We start from the raw sequence: 19066 nt of genomic DNA, 5'->3' as shown, positions 1-19066 counted from the left end.
TTAAATATTTATTAAATTAATTACAACCGTACTTGCATCATCTCAATTTAAAGAAGTCAAATATGAAAATAAGATGAAGTTACACATGTAAGACTCATGAAATTGGAGAACAAGGAAGAACTTTATATGGGTTGAGTATGTGATTGGGGTCTAACAATTTCTTGATTGAAGTCATCACTTTCACCTGTCCAATAGTTAAGACATTCAATGCACAGTTAAGTTTACATTCTCAAATAGAAAACACAAGTAGATGCATGGTGAAATAGAATAAGATAAATAGAATAAAATAAAATGTTAAGAAACATGGCGAAACACATTCAGAGGTTAATGGATAGAACTTTTTATTCGGAGTATATATTGTGAGTTAAAAAAATGAATACAATAGGTAAACTTATTCAAGAATTTCACCTAATTGGTAACACTAAGCTTATACAGAACAGATTGTCAATGGAGACCTACTTTTCTCTTGCCTATATCAAGGCACACAAAACAAAGCAATTCATGATTTCAGATTCAGGACCCTTCATCTTCATTATAAAATTCTATTTTACAAAAGAAGAAATTCATTAAGAACATAAGATGAAAATTATAATGAATTTCGACAAGCTTCCTCAATGAAAAAGATAAAAAAGATAAAGAATAAAAAACAAAAATTAAAGCCTCACAATTCCTGAATATAAAATTGCCAATTTCAAAAAGGCCAATCAATTAAGGTAACCGCATGGGATAACATAATCTATGAATGCAAAAACAAGAATAAAACAATGATAAGTTAAAAAATTCAGTAAGAAAAATAAATTTAAAAATCAGAACATTGATCATGCCTGGCAACTGCTATAATCCTTGCAAGCAAGAAAAGCCACATTTACTGAAGATAATTTTGGTGGGGTAAGTATCAAAACCTTAGTAATAATTCCCAAGAAACCTTCACTTCCTACATCATTTTTAAGTTAAGTTACAAATACATCTATCATTAGGCTCCAGACTTGCATAATTGTTAACTAGATACCTATAAATAGATGTTTCAAATCATATCCAGTATTATCTTTGCGTAATGTCTTAAGCATGTCAAGTACAGTACCGTCTGCTAGAACAGCTTCAATACCTGCTAGGCAGTAAAAATCATTGGTGGTTTCACCTTTCAACTGAATTCCATTTATTCATCTAGATTTATACATTGACTTTAGAAGTATAAAACTCAAATAACTTGCAACAATGAACATTTTTGGATAGTGGAGTTTAACAGGTTACAAGTATTCCTTTTACCAAGTACATTTCCATGAAGGAATCCATATCGAAGAAGACGCAACCCGCCAGCAGCATCAGTTGAAACATTTCCACCAATCTGGCAACTCCCTTTTGCACCTAAGCCTAGTGGCATAATAAATAGGTGAATGCTATGGTGTCTTTGATATTGTGCCTAACTTACTAAAAAAGGTAAATAGATAATATTTAATAAATTTTAAATATTTTACTTTTTGTTTTAAACATTTTATTTTTTACTTTTAAAAGAAAGTTGGGCAATTTAGGCACCATAGTAAAAGGCACCATATAACTCACCTAATAAATATGAATGAAAAGTGTACACCACTTAAATACAGAAAGCATATGTCAAAGTTATAAACTAATAACTCAAACATGCAGAGAGGGGAACAATCATCTAAACTTTCAAGACCTATGCTGTGAGACTGCATTTGCACAACATTATTAGCATAATTTTGTCAAGCAAATAGCCAAAACTAATTTTAGAAATATTAATGTGAAATATTGAATCAAGATAACATATTTGGTAGTTGTTTAAATTCTTCATGAAAGAGGAGCCAGCATAAGTGTCTAAATAATATTAATAAAAAAAAACAAAGAGTGCTATGAAATTAATATATAAGTTACAAATGACAGTGACTTTATGCATGAAAACTATTACCCTTCACTATCCAGGAATGATATTATATTTTCCAATATGCACCCTGCTTCACATACCAATATACCGCTGACCTGAAACATGACTTGGCAACAACCTCAGGTTAAGTATTCAAATCCGTTACTTGGGTTTTCAAAATCTTTTCACAAGAAATAACTTTGCAGCTACAAACTCTATCTGCAGCATTCATTATGGAGTTTACTGAACACGTAATAAGCTATCCCAATATACAACCATAAACTGAAGTTTCATATTTGTAGGAAGCGAATAGATATAAGAAAGACAGCCTGATTTTCTTTTTTAATGTTGAACTGCCAGCAAAACTAGAGAGAAAAAGGCTCATTGATAAACATATACAAACAGAAGAAGGGAACTCATAGCCTATATGTCTCCCAAGAAGTAAATGTTCTACCTTGTCGAAGGATATGATTTTACTCATAGCACTAAGACTGACAACAACCTGTAGCATTAGATTATAGGAAAAAGTTGTGAATGTACTAAGTACGATGAGCCCCATCATTCTTTTAAGGGAAAAAAGAATAACATGCTTAACGAACTCAACATCATACTTCATCAAAAACAGGTACACTTCCACCTACAAGACCAGTGTTACCACCTTGGGGAACAACAGCCAGAAATATGAAGTTACAGTATTTAAGAATCTCAGAAACCTGCAAAAGCAAATACACATAGCCATGACAATTTGGATATACTTCAATGAACCAAAGTAATTGTTGATTCTATTAAAAGAAGAACCTGGTCAGTGGTGCGTGGCTGTAGAAGGAGCTTACTGGAGCCTTTGACCAAAATTTAATTTCCATTTTTTCTTCGAGTAGGATGAGAAAAGTGAGATTTCAGTGCTGAAGAAGCCTTGGTGGAGGCTTGTGATTGGGCTAATTTCTTGCCTCCTTCTCTTCCTCCCTTGCAAACCTCTCTCCTTTTAAGAGGATTATAACTGCAGCATTCAAATTCAAATTGAGATATCAAACCAAAAGCCTATATACAAATCCATAGAAAACCAAACTTCACAAAATGCAAAACTAGAATATCAAGGCACTTAATATATCTGTAGCCAATTTTATTCAAAATCATTTTTTAAACTCAAAAGCAACACAACCTTTTTAAGTGCAATTTATTTTGAAGGATACAGTTGAAGTTTCAATTTTGCATATTTATGTTATGAAAGCTTTTCACAGAACATGTATTTGAATTTGGGCTTACATATATAGTATGTTCCCTCGTGATAACTGTATATGTCAGAATTAAAGTGATGGCAGTGAAAAAAAGAAAGTAATAAAATAATGCTCAGGAAAACTTTAGTAATCCCTTCTCCCTGCCCGACCCTTATTCATTGCACTCCCTGTAGCCAAATAAATCTATACAAGTTAACTATAAGTACTTGCTTTTTACAACCTAAAATTGTTGAAAAATGAGTTTATATTTGATGAGCGGATAATTTATACGCTTTTTGGCATTGTTTTTAGGTAGTTTTTAGTAAGTTCAAGCTATTTTTAGGGATGTTTTCATTAGTTTTTATGTTAAATTCACATTTTTGGACTTTACTATGAGTTTGTGTGTTTTTCTATAATTTCAGGTAATTTCTGGCTGAAATTGAGGGACTTGAGCAAAACTCTGAAAAAGGCTGACAAAAGGACTGCTGATGCTGTTGGAATCTGACCTCCCTACACTCGAAATGGATTTTCTGGAGCTACAGAACTCCAAATGGCGCGCTCTCAACGGCGTTGGAAAGTAGACATCCAGAGCTTTCCAGAAATATATAATAGTTCATACTTTATTCGGAAATTTACGACGTAACTTGGCGTTGAACGCCAAGTACATGCTGCTGTCTGGAGTTAAACGCCAGAAACACGTCATGATCCGGAGTTGAACCCCCAAAACACGTTATAACTTGGAGTTCAACTCCAAGAAAAGCCTCAGCTCGTGGATAGATCAAGCTCAGCCCAAGCATACACCAAGTGGGTCCCGGAAGTGAATTTATGCATCAATTACTTACTCATGTAAACCCTAGTAGCTAGTCTAGTATAAATAGGATAATTTACTATTGTATTAAACATCTTTTGACAGTTTAATCTTTTGACTGTTTAGTCTTTGATCATTCGGTCTTTTGATCATTCAGGGGGGCTGGCCATTCGGCCATGCCTGAACCTTTCACTTATGTATTTTCAACGGTGGAGTTTCTGCACACCATAGATTAAGGGTGTGGAGCTCTGCTGTACCTCAAGTTTCAATACAATTATTATTACTTTCTATTCAATTCTCTTTTATTCTTATTCCAAGATATACGTTGCACAACATTTTGATGAATGTGATGATCTGTGACACTCATCATTATTCTCACCTATGAACGCGCGTGATTAACAACCACTTCCGTTCTACCTTAGGCCGGGCGCATATCTCTTAGATTCCCCAACAGAATCTTCGTGGTATAAGCTAGATAGATGGTGGCATTCATGGGGATCCGGAAAGTCTAACCTTATCTGTGGTATTCCGAGTAGGATCCCGGGAATCCGGAAAGTCTAACCTTGTCTGTGGTATTCCGAGTAGGATTCCGGTATTGAATGACTGTGACGAGCTTCAAACTCGCGATTGCTGGGCGTGATGACAAACGCAAAAGGATCAATGGATCCTATTCCAACATGATCGAGAACCAACAGCTGATTAGCCGTGCTGTGACAGAGCATTTGGACCATTTTCACTGAGAGGATGGGATGTAGCCATCAACAAGGGTGATGCCTCCAGATGATTAGCCGTGCAGTGACAGCGCATAGGACCATTTTCCCGAGAGGATTAAAAGTAGCCATTGATGATGGTGATGCCCTACATACAGCTTGCCATGGAAAGGAGTAAGAAGGATTGGATGAAAGCAATAAGAAAGTAGAGATTCGAAAGGATTCTAGCATCTCCACACGCCTATCTGAAATTCCCACTATTGATTTACATAAGTATTTCTATCCCTTTTTATTTTCTATTTATTATTAATTTTTGAAATCCATAACCATTTAATCTGCCTAACTGAGATTTACAAGGTGACCATAGCTTGCTTCATACCAACAATCTCTGTGGGATCGACCCTTACTCACGTAAGGTATTACTTGGATGACCCAGTACACTTGCTGGTTAAGCTGAATGAAGTTGTGATCATAAATTCCAATAGAGCCAATTTTTAAATCTCATGCAAATACAAAGAGGATCACAATTTCGTCCACCAAGTTTTTGGCGCCGTTGCCGAGGATTGTTCGAGTTTGGACAACTAACGGTTCATCTTGTTGCTCAGATTAGGTAATTTTCTTTTCAAAAACTTTTTAAAAATTTTTCTTTTATTTTTCGTTTTTCCAAACTTTATTTTCGAAAAAAAATTAATAAAAATACAAAAAGATTATAAAATCATAAAAACCAAAAATATTTTGTGTTTCTTGTTTGAGTCTTGAGTCAATTTTTAAGTTTGGTGTCAATTGCATGCTTTAAAAAAAAAATTTTTCTTGCATTTTTCGAAAATTCCATGCATGCATAGTGTTCTTCATGATCTTCAAGTTGTTCTTGACAAGTCTTCTTGATTGATCTTGATATTTTCTTGTTTTGTGTTGTTTGTTGTTTTTCATATGCATTTTTTGTTTGTTAGAATCCATGCATTAAAGATTTCTAAGTTTGGTGTCTTGCATGTTTTCTTTGCATCAAAAATTTTTCAAAATTATGTTCTTGATGTTCATCATGATCTTCAAAGTGTTCTTGGTGTTCATCTTGACATTCATAGTGTTCTTGCATGCATCTTGTGTTTTGATCCAAAATTTTCATGTTTTGGGTCATTTTTGTGTTTTTCTCTCTCATAATTGAAATATTCAAAAATAAAAAATATATCTTTTCCTTTTTTCTCTCCAAATTTTCGAAATTTTGGGTTGACTTGGTAAAAAATTTTCAAAATTAGTTGTTTCTTACAAGTCAAGTCAAATTTTCAAAATTTGAAAATTTTATCTTTTCAAAATCTTTTTCAAAAATTTTATCCTTTTCATTTTTTTTCTATTTTTCGAAAATTTCAAAAATCTTTTTCAAAATATTTTCAAAATATTTTTCTTATCTTTATATCAAATTTTCGAAAATTAGCTAACAATTAATGTGATTGATTCAAAAATTTGAAGTTTGTTACTTTCTTGTTAAGAAAGGTTCAATCTTTAAGTTCTAGAATCTTATCTTGTAGTTTCTTGTTAGTTAAGTCATTTTAAAAAATTAAATCTTTTTCAAACATATCTTATCTTATCTTTTATATCTTATTTTTTTCAAAATTTTATCTTTTTCAAAATTTGATTTTAAAATATCTTATCTAACTTCTTATCTTCTTATCTTTTCAAATTTGATTTTAAAATCTTTTTCAACTAACTAATTAACTTCTTGTTTGTTTCTTATCTTTTTCAAAACCACCTAACTACTCTTTCCTCTCTAATTTTCGAAAATATCTCACCCCTTTTTCAAAAATTCTTTTTAATTAACTAATTGTTTCATGTTTTAATTTTAATTACATTTTATCTCTAATTTTCGAAAATCACTAACCCCTTTTTAAAATTATTTTCAAATTCTCCCTCTCTTTTCTTGTTCTATTTAATTATTTAATTACTAACTCTTCTTTTCACCTCTCTCCATCTAAATATCCGAACCCATTCTTCTTCACTCTTCTCCCCTTCCTTCTTCTACTAACACAAAGGAATCTCTATACTGTGACATAGAGGATTCCTCTTCTTTTCTTGTTTTCTTCTCTTTCATATGAGCAGGAACAGGGAAAAAGGCACTCTTGTTGAAATTGATCCTGAACCTGAAAGGACTCTGAAAAGGAAACTAAGAGAAACTAAATTACAACAATCCAGAAACAACCTTTCAGAAATTTTTGAACAAGAGAAGGAGATGGCAGCCGAAAATAATAATAATGCAAGGAGAATGCTTGGTGACTTCACAAAGCCAACGTCCAAATTTGATGGAAGAGGCATCTCCATTCCTGCCATTGGAGCCAATAATTTTGAGCTTAAGCCTCAACTAGTTGCTTTAATGCAACAAAACTACAAGTTTTATGGACTTCCATCTGAAGATCCTTATCAGTTTTTAACTGAGTTTTTGCAGATCTGTGAGACTGTAAAGACGAATGGAGTTGATCCTGAAGTCTACAGACTTATGCTTTTTCCTTTTGCTATAAGAGACAGAGCTAGAATATGGTTGGATTCACAACCTAAGGATAGCCTGGACTCTTGGGATAAGCTGGTCACAGCCTTCTTGGATAAATTCTTTCCTCCTCAAAAGCTGAGCAAGCTGAGAGTGGATGTTCAAACCTTCAAACAAAAAGATGGTGAATCCCTCTATGAAGCTTGGGAAAGATACAAGCAGCTGACCAAAAGATGTCCATGTGACATGTTTTCAGAATGGACCATATTAGATATATTCTATTATGGTCTATCTGAATTTTTGAAAATGTCATTGGACCATTCTGCAGGTGGATCTATTCACCTAAAGAAAACGCCTGAAGAGGCTCAAGAACTCATTGATATGGTTGCAAACAACCAATTCATGTACACTTCTGAGAGGAATTCCGTGAATAATGGGATACCTCAGAAGAAAGGAGTTCTTGAAATTGATGCTCTGAATGCCATATTGGCTCAGAACAAAGTGTTGACTCAACAGGTCAACATGATCTCTCAAAATCTGAATGGATGGCAACATGCATCCAACAGTACTAAAGAGGCAGCTTCTGAAGAAGCTTATGATCCTGAGAACCCTGCCATGGCAGAGGTTAATTACATGGGTGAACCTTATGGAAACACCTATAACTCATCATGGAAAAATCATCCAAATTTCTCATGGAAGGATCAACAAAAGCCTCAACAAGGCTTTAACAATGGTGGACGCAATAGGCTGAGCAATGGCAAGCCTTTTCCATCATCTTCTCAGCAACAGATAGAGAATTCTGAACAAAACATTTCTAATTTAGCCAATCTAGTCTCTGATCTGTCAAAGGCCACTTTCAGTTTCATGAGTGAAACAAGATCCTCCATCAGAAATCTGGAGGCACAAGTGGGCCAGCTGAGTAAGAAAGTCATTGAAACTCCTCCCAGTATTCTCCCAAGCAATACAGAAGAGAATCCAAAAGGAGAGTGCAAGGCCATTGATATAATCAATATGGCCGAATGCACAAGGGAGGAGGAGGACGAAAATCCTAGTGAGGAAGACCTCCTGGGACGTCCCTCAAGCAAGAAGGAGTTTCCTATGAAGGATCCAAAGGAATCTGAGGCTCATATAGAGACCATAGAGATTCCATTAAATCTCCTTCTGCCATTCATGAGCTCTAAAGACTATTCTTCCTCTGAAGAGGATGAAGATGTGACTGGAGAGCAAGTTGCTCAATATTTAGGAGCTATCATGAAGCTGAATGCCAAGTTGTTTGGTAATGAGACTTGGGAAAGTGAACCTCCCTTGCTCATTAATGAACTAGATACCTGGATTCAGCAAACTCTACCTCAAAAGAAACAAGATCCTGGCAAGTTTTTGATACCTTGTACTATAGGCACTATGACCTTTGCAAAAGCTTTGTGTGATCCGGGGTCAGGGATAAATCTTATGCCACTCTCTGTAATGGAGAAGCTGGGGATCATTGAGGTACAACCTGCCTTGTTCTCATTAGAATTGGCAGACAAGTCATTGAGACAAGCTTATGGAATAGTGGAGGACGTGTTAGTAAAGGTTGAAGGCCTTTACATCCCTGCTGATTTCATAATCTTAGACACTAGGAAGGAAGAGGATGAATGCATCATCCTTGGAAGACCTTTCCTAGCCACAGCAGGAGCTGTGATAGATGTCAACAGAGGTGAATTAGTCCTTCAATTGAATGGGGACTACCTTGTGTTTAAGGCACATGGCCATCCCTCTCTGAAAAAAGAGAGTAAGCATGAAGAGCTTCTCTCAGTTCAGAGTCAAGAAGAGCCCCCACAGTCAAACTCTAAGTTTGGTGTTGGGAGGCCACAACCAAACTCTAAGTTTGGTGTTAAGACCCCATATCCAAACTCTAAGTTTGGTGTTGGGACTATACAACATTGACCTGATCACCTTGTGGCTCCATGAGAGCCACTGTCAAGCTATTGACATTAAAGAAGCGCTTGTTGGGAGGCAACCCAATTTTATTTATCTAATTTTTATTTTATTTTATTTTATTGTTATTTTATGTTTTATTAGGTACATGATCATGTGGAGTCACGAAAAAAATATAAAAAAATTAAAAACAAAATAAAAAACAGCAGAAGAAAAATCACACCCTGGAGGAAGCACAGGCTGGCGTTCAACGCCAGTAAGGAGCATCTGGCTGGCGTTCAACGCCAGAACAGAGCATGAATCTGGCGCTGAACGCCAGAAACAAGCAACATTCTGGCGCTGAACGCCAGGAATGTGCCTAGAAGAAAAGTTGGCGCTGAACGCCAGTAACAAGCATGAAACTGGCGTTCAACGCCAGAAACATGCTTTACATGGGCGTTGAACGCCCAGAACGTGCACCACTCGGCGTTTAAACGCCAGAATGGTGTGCAAAGGCATTTTACATGCCTATTTGGTGCAGGGATGGAATTCCTTGACACCTCAGGATCTGTGGACCCCACAGGATCACCTCAGAATCTGTGGACCCCACAGGATCCCCGCCTAACATATTCCCACCTTACCTCCTAATCCTATTTTACTCCTAATCCTCTATGTCACAGTATAGAGATTCCTTGAGGTGTCAGAGGAAAAGAAAAGTAGAAGACAGAAGTAGAAAATTCGAACTTATCAAAGAAGATGGAGTTCGAATTTTGCATTAAGGAATAGAGTTAGTTCATAAATAGAAGGATGTGAGAAGAAGGGAAGTAATTTTCGAAAATTAAGTAAAAGATTTTGAAAACATTTTGAAAAACACTACTTGATTTTCGAAAATCAAGAGTGGAAAAGAAATCAAATAATTTTTGAAAAAGATTTTTGAAATTAGAAATCAAAAAGATATGATTTGAAAACTATTTTGAAAAAGATGTGATTAAAAAGATATGATTGAAAAGTTATGGTTTTAAAAAGATATGATTGAAAAGATATGATTTGAAAACAATTTTAAAAAGATTTGATTTTAAAAATTAATGACTTGCCTAACAAGAAAAGATATGATTCAAACATTAAACCTTTCTCAACAGAAAAGGCAACATACTTAAAATGTTCAATCAAATCATTAATTGTTAGTAAGTATCTTTGAAAAAGGAAAGAAATTGATTTTGAAAACATTTGATTGAAAAGATATGATTTGAAAAAGATTTGATTTGGAAAAACTTTGAAAACTTAAAAAAAAATGATTTTGAAAACAAAATCTTCCCTCTTGTGTCATCCTGGCGTTAAACGCCCAGAATGGTGCACATTCTGGCGTTTAACGCCCAAACTACTACCCTTTTGGGTGTTAAACGCCCAGCCAGGCACCCTGGCTGGCGTTTAAACGCCAGTCTGTCTTCTTCATTGGGCATTTTTGAATGCCCAGCTTTTTCTGTGTGATTCCTCTGCAGTATGTTCTGAATCTTCAATTCTCTGTATTATTGACTTGAAAAGACACAAATTAAAAATATTTTTGGATTTTTAATAATGAGGAATAATCAAAATGCAACTAAAATCAAATAACAATGCATGCAAGACACCAAACTTAGCAGTTTGTATACTACTGACACTAACAAGATGAGAATGCATATGAGAAACAACAAAAATACTCAAGTCAATAGAATTCAAAGATCAAAACAAGAAAATCATCAAGAACAACTTGAAGATTAATGAAGACACATGCATAAATTCGAAAAATGCAAGAAGAACAGAAACATGCAATTGACACCAAACTTAAAATGAGACACTAGACTTAAACAAGAAATATTTTTGGTTTTTATGACTTTGTAATTTTTTTGGTTTTTTCGAAAATTTAAGTAGAAAAGAAAATAAAGATATCAAAATTCTTAATGAGAATTCCAGGAATCATGCAATGTTAGTCTAAAGCTTTAGTCTAAAGGAATTAGACATAGCTAGCCAAGCTTCAGCAGGACATTGCATTCAAGAGCTAAATTGATGAAGATCAATCAGCTTTGGTGATGATAAGAACATCACCTTGAAACACTAGAATTCATTCTTAAGAACTCTGAAAAAAAAATACCTAATCTAAGCAACAAGATGAACCGTCAGTTGTCCATACTCGAACAATCCCCGGCAACGGCGCCAAAAACTTGGTGCGCGAAATTGTGATCACTACTTTTACACAGAACAATCCCCGGTAATGGCTCCAAAGACTTGGTGCTCAATACCATGGCATAAACACAACTTCGCACAACTAACCAGCAAGTGCACTGGGTCGTCCAAGTAATAAACCTTACGCGAGTAAGGGTCGATCCCACGGAGATTGTTGGTATGAAGCAAGCTATGGTCACCTTGTAAATCTCAGTCAGGCAGACTCAAATGGGTATAGTGATAAACGAATAAAGCATAAAGATAAAGATAGAGATACTTATGTATATCATTGATGAGAGCTTCAGATAAGCGTATGAAGATGCCTTCCCTTCTGTCTCTCTGCTTTCCTACAGTCTTCATCCAATCCTTCTTACTCCTTTCCATGGCAAGCTCATGTAGGGTTTCACCGTTGTCAGTGGCTACCTCCCATCCTCTCAGTGAAAACGTTGCCTATGCTCTGTCACAGCATGGGTAATCAGCTGTCGGTTCTCGGTCAGGCCGGAATAAAATCCATCGATTCTTTTGCGTCTGTCACTAACGCCCCGCCTGCTAGGAGTTTGAAGCACGTCACAGTCATTCAATCATTGAATCCTACTCAGAATACCACAGACAAGGTTAGACCTTCCGGATTCTCTTGAATGCCACCATCAGTTCTCGCCTATACCACGAAGACTCTGATCTCACGGAATGGCTGGCTCGTTTGTCAGGCGAGCACTCGGTTGTCAGGCGATCAACCATGCATCGTGTATCAGGAATCCAAGAGATATTCACTAAGCCTCGTATGCTTGTAGAACAAGAGTGGTTGTCAGTCACTTTTTTCATAAGTGAGAATGATGATGAGTGTCATGGATCATCACATTCATCAAGTTGAAGAACAGGTGATATCTTGGAACAAGAACAAGCGGAATTGAATAGAAGAACAATAGTAATTGCATTAATACTCGAGGTGCAGCAGAGCTCCACACCTTAATCTATGGTGTGTAGAAACTCCACCGTTGAAAATACATAAGAACAAGAGTGATCATTGGCTTCGGTCCCCAAAGAGGGCACCATAAGAACCAAGATGAAAATACAATAGTAAAAGGTCCTACTTATAGAAAACTAGTAGCCTAGGGTGTACAGAGATGAGTAAATGTCATAAAAATCCACTTCCGGGCCCACTTGGTGTGTGCTTGGGCTGAGCAATGAAGCATTTTCGTGTAGAGACTCTTCTTGGAGTTAAACGCCAGCTTTTATGCCAGTTTGGGCGTTTAACTCCCATTTAGGTGCCAGTTCCGGCGTTTAACGCTGGGATTTATGAGGGTGACTTTGAACGCCGGTTTGGGCCATCAAATCTTGGGCAAAGTATGGACTATCATATATTGCTGGAAAGCCCAGGATGTCTACTTTCCAACGCCGTTGAGAGCGCGCCAATTGGGCTTCTGTAGCTCCAGAAAATCCACTTCGAGTGCAGGGAGGTCAGAATCCAACAGCATCTGCAGTCCTTTTGAGTCTCTGAATCAGATTTTTGCTCAGATCCCTCAATTTTAGCCAGAAAATACCTGAAATCACAGAAAAACACACAAACTCATAGTAAAGTCCAGAAAAGTGAATTTTAACTAAAAACTAATAAAAATATAATAAAAACTAACTAGATCATACTAAAAACATACTAAAAACAATGCCAAAAAGCGTACAAATTATCCGCTCATCACAACACCAAACTTAAATTGTTGCTTGTCCTCAAGCAACTGAAAATCAAATAAGATAAAAAGAAGAGAATATACTATAGACTCCAAATTATCAATGAAACTTAGCTCCAAATTAGATGAGCGGGACTAGTAGCTTTTTGCCTCCGAACAGTTTTGGCATCTCACTCTATCCTTTGAAATTCAGAATGATTGGCTTCTTTAGGAACTCAGAATCCAGATAGTGTTATTGATTCTCTAAGTTAAGTATGATGATTCTTGAACACAGCTACTTTATGAGTCTTGGCCGTGGCCCAAAGCACTCTGTCTTCCAGTATTACCACCGGATACATACATGCCACAGACACATAATTGGGTGAACCTTTTCAGATTGTGACTCAGCTTTGCTAGAGTCCCCAATTAGAGGTGTCCAGGGTTCTTAAGCACACTCTTTTTGCCTTGAATCACAACTTTATTTTTTTCTTTTTCTCCCTTTTTTTTTCATTTTTTTTTGTATTCACTGCTTTTTCTTGCTTCAAGAATCATTTTTATGATTTTTCAGATCCTCAGTAACATGTCTCCTTTTTTCATCATTCTTTCAAGAGCCAACAATTTTAACATTCATGAACCACAAATTCAAAAGACATATGCACTGTTCAAGCATACATTCAGAAAACAAAAAGTATTGTCACCACATCAAACTAATTAAGCTAGTTTTAAAGATGAATTCGAAATCCTGTACTTCTTTTTCTTTTGTAATAAAAACAGTTTTCATTTAAGAAAGGTGATGGATTCATATTCATAGCTTTAAGGCATAGACACTAAGACACTAATGATCATAAGACACAAACATAGATAAACATAAGCATGAAAATTTCGAAAAACAGAAAAGCAAAGAACAAGGAGATTAAAGAACGGGTCCACCTTAGTGATGGCGGCTTGTTCTTCCTCTTGAAGGTCTTATGGAGTGCTTGAGCTCCTCAATGTCTCTTCCTTGTCTTTGTTGCTCCTCTCTCATGATTCTTTGATCTTCTCTAATTTCATGGAGGAGGATGGAGTGTTCTTGGTGCTCCACCCTTAGTTATGGGCTTGAGGTCATGCCTTCTCAGTTGAACCGGCTTCCTTCTTGAATTTCTCTTCCATTGGGCGTCCTCTTCACAGATATCTTTGAGGACTTGGTCCAACCTTTTGATCAAAGTTGACCCTTCTTCATGGCCACAACTTCATAGAAGTGGTCTTTGATGCACCCTTGAGATGACTCTCTCCATCTCTCATGACTCGGAGGTAGAAGCTTTTGCCTTCTCTTTCCTCTTTCTAGAGGTTTTTCCGGCCTTGGATGCCATAAATGGTTATGGAAAAACAAAAAGCAATGCTTTTACCACACCAAACTTAAAAGGTTTGCTCGTCCTCGAGCAAAAGAAGAAAGAAGAGAGTAGAAGAAGAAGGAATGAGGAAGAAGGGAATGGCTTTGTGTTTCGGCCATTATGGGTGGGTATGAGTGGGGAAGTGGTATGAATTTGAAGGGTGAGGTAGGTGAGGTTTTATGAAGGATGGATGTGATTGGTGAAGAGTTTTTGGGAAGAGGTGTTGAGGTGATTGGTGAATGGGTGAAGAAGAGAGAGAGTGGTGGGGTTGGTGGGGATCCTGTGGGGTCCACAGATCCTGAGGTGTCAAGGAAAAGTCATCCCTGCACCAAGTGGCATTCAAAATCACGTTTTGAGCCATTTCTGGCGTTAAACGCCGGGCTGGTGCCCATTCCTGGCGTTTAACGCCAGGTTCTTGCCCTTTTCTGGCGTTTAACGCCAGTCTGGTGCCCCTTTCTGGCGTTAAACGCCCAGAATGGTGCCAGACTGGGCGTTAAACGCCCAACTGCTAGCCTCACTGGCGTTTAAACGCCAGTGGGTTCTTCCTCCAGGGTGTGCTATTTGATGAGCGGATAATTTGTACGCTTTTTGGCATTGTTTTTAGTGTGTTTTTAGTATGATCTAGTTAGTTTTTAGTATATTTTTATTAGTTTTTAGTTAAAATTCACTTTTCTGGACTTTACTATGAGTTTGTGTGTTTTTCTGTGATTTCAGGTATTTTCTGGCTGAAATTGAGGGACCTGAGCAAAAATCTGATCCAGAGACTGAAAAGGACTGCAGATGCTGTTGGATTCTGACCTCCCTGCACTCGAAGTGGATTTTCTGGAGCTACAGAAGCCCAATTGGCGCGCTCTCAACGGGGTTGGAAAGTAGACATCCTGGGCTTTCCAGCAATATATGATAGTCCATACTTTGCTCAAGATTTGATGGCCCAAATCGGCGTTCAAAGTCACCCTCAGGAATTCCAGCGTTAAACGCCGGAACTGGCACCTAAATGGGAGTTAAACGCCCAAACTAGCATAAAAGCTGGCGTTTAACTCCAAGAAGAGTCTCTACACGAAAATGCTTCATTGCTCAGCCCAAGCACACACCAAGTGGGCCCGGAAGTGGACTTTTATATCATTTACTCATCTTTGTACACCTTAGGCTACTAGTTTTCTATAAGTAGGACCTTTTACTATTGTATTTTCATCTGGAGATCTTTGAATCTTTTGATCACTGGGAGGCTGGCCTTACGGCCATGCCTAGACCTTGTTCTTATGTATTTTCAACGGTGGAGTTTCTACACACCATAGATTAAGGTGTGGAGCTCTGCTGTACCTCGAGTATTAATGCAATTACTATTGTTCTTCTATTCAATTCCGCTTGTTCTTTGTCCAAGATATTCATTCGCACTCAAGAACTTGATGAATGTGATGATTATGTGACACTCATCATCATTCTCACTCATGAACAAAGTGACTGACAACCACTCTTGTTCTACAAGCAACAAGGCTCTAGTGTTTATCTCTTGGATTCTTTAACTGGAATCTTCGTGGTATAGGCGAGAACTGATGGCGGCATTCAAGAGAATCCGGAAGGTCTAACCTTGTCTGTGGTATTCTGAGTAGGATTCAATGATTGAATGACTGTGACGTGCTTCAAACTCCTAGCAGGCGGGGCGTTAGTGACAGACGCAAAAGAATCGCTGGATTCTATTCCGGCCTGACCGAGAACCGACAGCTGATTAGCCATGCTGTGACAGAGCATAGGAACATTTTCACTGAGAGGATGGGAGGTAGCCACTGACAACGGTGAAACCCTTGCATAAGCTTGCCATGGAAAGGAGTAAGAAGGATTGGATGAAGACTGTAGGAAAGCAGAGAGACGGAAGGGAAGGCATCTTCATACGCTTATCTGAAGCTCTCACCAATGATATACATAAGTATCTCTATCTTTATCTTTATGCTTTATTCATCATCTATACCCATTTGAGTTTGCCTGACTGAGATTTACAAGGTGACCATAGCTTGCTTCATACCAACAATCTCCGTGGGATCGACCCTTACTCACGTAAGGTATTACTTGGATGACCCAGTGCACTTGCTGGTTAGTTGTGCAAAGTTGTGTAGTGAATCACAATTTCGCGCACCAAGTTTTTGGCGCCGTTGCCGGGGATTGTTTGTGTATGGACAACTGACGGTTCATCTTGTTGCTTAGATTAGGTATTTTTCTTCAGAGTTCTTAAGAATGAATTCTAGTGTTTCAAGGTGATGTTCTTATCATCACCAAAGCTGATTGATCATCATCAATTTAGCTCTTGAATGCAATGTCCTGCTGAAGCTTAGCTAGCTATGTCTAATTCCTTTAGACTAAAGCTTTAGACTAACATTGCATGATTCCTGGAATTCTCATTAAGAATTTTGATACCTTTATTTTCTTTTCCACTTAATTTTCGAAAAAGCACAAAAAAATTACAAAATCATAAAAACCAAAAATATTTTATGTTTCTTGTTTGAGTCTATTGTCTCATCTTAAGTTTGGTGTCAATTGCATGCATTCATTCATGTGTCTTAAGGATCTTCAAGTAATTCTTGATTATTTCTTGCTCTGATTTTTGAACTCTCTTGACTTGAGTGTTTGTGTGTCTCATATGCATTTTCATTAGTGTCAGTAGTATACAAACTGCTAAGTTTGGTGTCTTGCATGCATTGTTATTTGATTTTAGTTGCATTTTGATTATTAAAAATCCAAAAATATTTTTAATTTGTGTCTTCTCAAGTCAATAATACAGAGAATTGAAGATTCAGAACATACTGCAGAGGAATTATACAGAAAAAGCTGGGCATTCAAAAATGCCCAGTGAAGAAGACAGACTGGCGTTTAAACGCCAGCCAGGGTACCTGGTTGGGCGTTTAACGCCCAAAAGGGTATAGTTTTGGGCGTTAAACGCCAGAATGTGCACCATTCTGGGCGTTTAACGCCAGGATGGCACAAGGGGGAGGATTTTGTTTTCAAAATCAATTTTTTTCAAGTTTTCAAAGTTTTTCAAAATCAAATCTTTTTCAAATCAAATCTTTTCAACAAAATGTTTTCAAAATTAATTTCTTTCCTTTTTCAAAGATACTTACTAACAATTAATGATTTGATTGAACATCTTAAATTTGTTGCCTTTTCTGTTGAGAAAGGTTTAATGTTTGAATCATATCTTTTCTTGTTAGGCAAGTCATTAATATTTTTTTTTAAAATCAAATCTTTTTAAAATTGTTTTCAAATCATATCTTTTTAATCACATCTTTTAAAAACCAATCATATCTTCTCAACCACATCTTTTTCAAAATAGTTTTCAATCAAATCTTTTTAATTTCTAATTTCAAAATCTTTTTCAAAAAATCACTTTACTTCTTTCCCACTTTTGTTTTCGAAAATCAATTAGTATTTTTCAAAATGTTTTTAAAATCTTTTTAATTAATTTTCGAAAATTCTCTTCCCCTCTTCTCACATCCTTCTGTTTATGGACTAACACTATTCCTTAATGCAAAATTCGAACTCCATCTTCTTTGATAAGTTCGAATTTTCTACTTCTGTCTTCTACTTTTCTTTTCCTCTGACACCTAAAGGAATCTCTATACTGTGACATAGAGGATTCCACATTTTCTTGTTCCCTTCTCTTTCTTATGAGCAGGAGCAAGGACAAAGGCATTCTTGTTGAGGCTGATCCTGAACCTGAAAGGACCTTGAAGAGAAAGCTAAGAGAAGCCAAAGCACAACTCTCTGTAGAGGACCTAACCGAATTCTTCAAAGAAGAAGAACACATGGCAGCCGAAAACAACAACAATGCCAACAATGCAAGGAAGGTGCTGGGTGACTTTACTGCACCTACTCCCGACTTCTACGGGAGAAGCATCTCTATCCCTGCCATTGGAGCAAACAACTTTGAGCTTAAGCCTCAATTAGTTTCTCTAATGCAACAGAATTGCAAGTTCCATGGACTTCCAATGGAAGATCCTCATCAGTTCTTAGCTGAATTCTTGCAAATCTGTGACACAGTCAAGACTAATGGGGTTGACCCTGAGGTCTACAGACTGATGCTATTCCCTTTTGCTGTAAGAGACAGAGCTAGGACATGGTTGGACTCTCAACCTAAAGAAAGCCTGGACTCTTGGGAAAAGCTAGTCAATGCCTTCTTGGCAAAGTTCTTTCCACCTCAAAAATTGAGTAAGCTTAGAGTGGAAGCCCAAACCTTCAGACAGAAGGATGGAGAATCCCTCTATGAAGCTTGGGAAAGATACAAACAATTAATCAGAAAATGTCCATCTGACATACTTTCTGAATGGAGCATCATAGGTATTTTCTATGATGGTCTCTCTGAACTATCCAAGATGTCTTTGGATAGCTCTGCTGGAGGATCTCTTCATCTGAAGAAGACGCCTACAGAGGCTCAAGAGCTCATTGAAATGGTTGCAAATAACCAATTCATGTACACTTCTGAAAGAAATCCTGTGAACAATGGGACAAGTCAGAAGAAAGGAGTTCTTGAGATTGATACTCTGAATGCCATTTTGGCTCAGAACAAGATATTGACTCAACAAGTCAATTTGATTCTCAAAGTCTGTGGAATGCAAAATGCACCAAGCAGTACTAAGGATGCTTCATCTGAAGAAGAAGCTATGATCCTGAGAACCCTTCAATGGAAGAGGTGAATTACCTAGGAGAACCCTATGGAAACACCTATAATTCTTCATGGAGAAATCACCCAAATTTCTCATGGAAGAATCAAGAGAGACCTCAACAAGGTTTTCAACAATCATGGTTGGAAGAAATAGGTTTAGCAATGGCAAGCCTTTTCCATCATCTTCTCAGCAACAGACAGAGAA

At 37.0% G+C, this 19066-nt stretch overlaps 1 protein-coding gene across 1 annotated transcript in view; it reads right to left on the bottom strand.

Moving 5' to 3' along the window:
• Positions 1-818: 818 nt before the first annotated feature.
• Positions 819-19066, bottom strand: part of LOC130957393 (D-2-hydroxyglutarate dehydrogenase, mitochondrial-like) — a 51129-nt gene continuing 32881 nt past the window's right edge. Inside the window, exons 2-9 of the mRNA XM_057884253.1 lie at positions 2827-2876; positions 2678-2718; positions 2491-2592; positions 2334-2381; positions 1925-1995; positions 1267-1397; positions 1010-1105; positions 819-934 (exon numbers count right to left, since the gene is read on the bottom strand). Coding sequence (XP_057740236.1) covers positions 819-934; positions 1010-1105; positions 1267-1397; positions 1925-1995; positions 2334-2381; positions 2491-2592; positions 2678-2718; positions 2827-2876 — 655 coding nt within the window. The remainder of the gene's footprint in view (positions 935-1009; positions 1106-1266; positions 1398-1924; positions 1996-2333; positions 2382-2490; positions 2593-2677; positions 2719-2826; positions 2877-19066) is intronic.

This window comes from Arachis stenosperma, chromosome 10, assembly GCF_014773155.1.
Source record: "Arachis stenosperma cultivar V10309 chromosome 10, arast.V10309.gnm1.PFL2, whole genome shotgun sequence".
NCBI lineage: Eukaryota > Viridiplantae > Streptophyta > Magnoliopsida > Fabales > Fabaceae > Arachis > Arachis stenosperma.
This window is presented reverse-complemented; position numbering and strand designations above follow the sequence as displayed.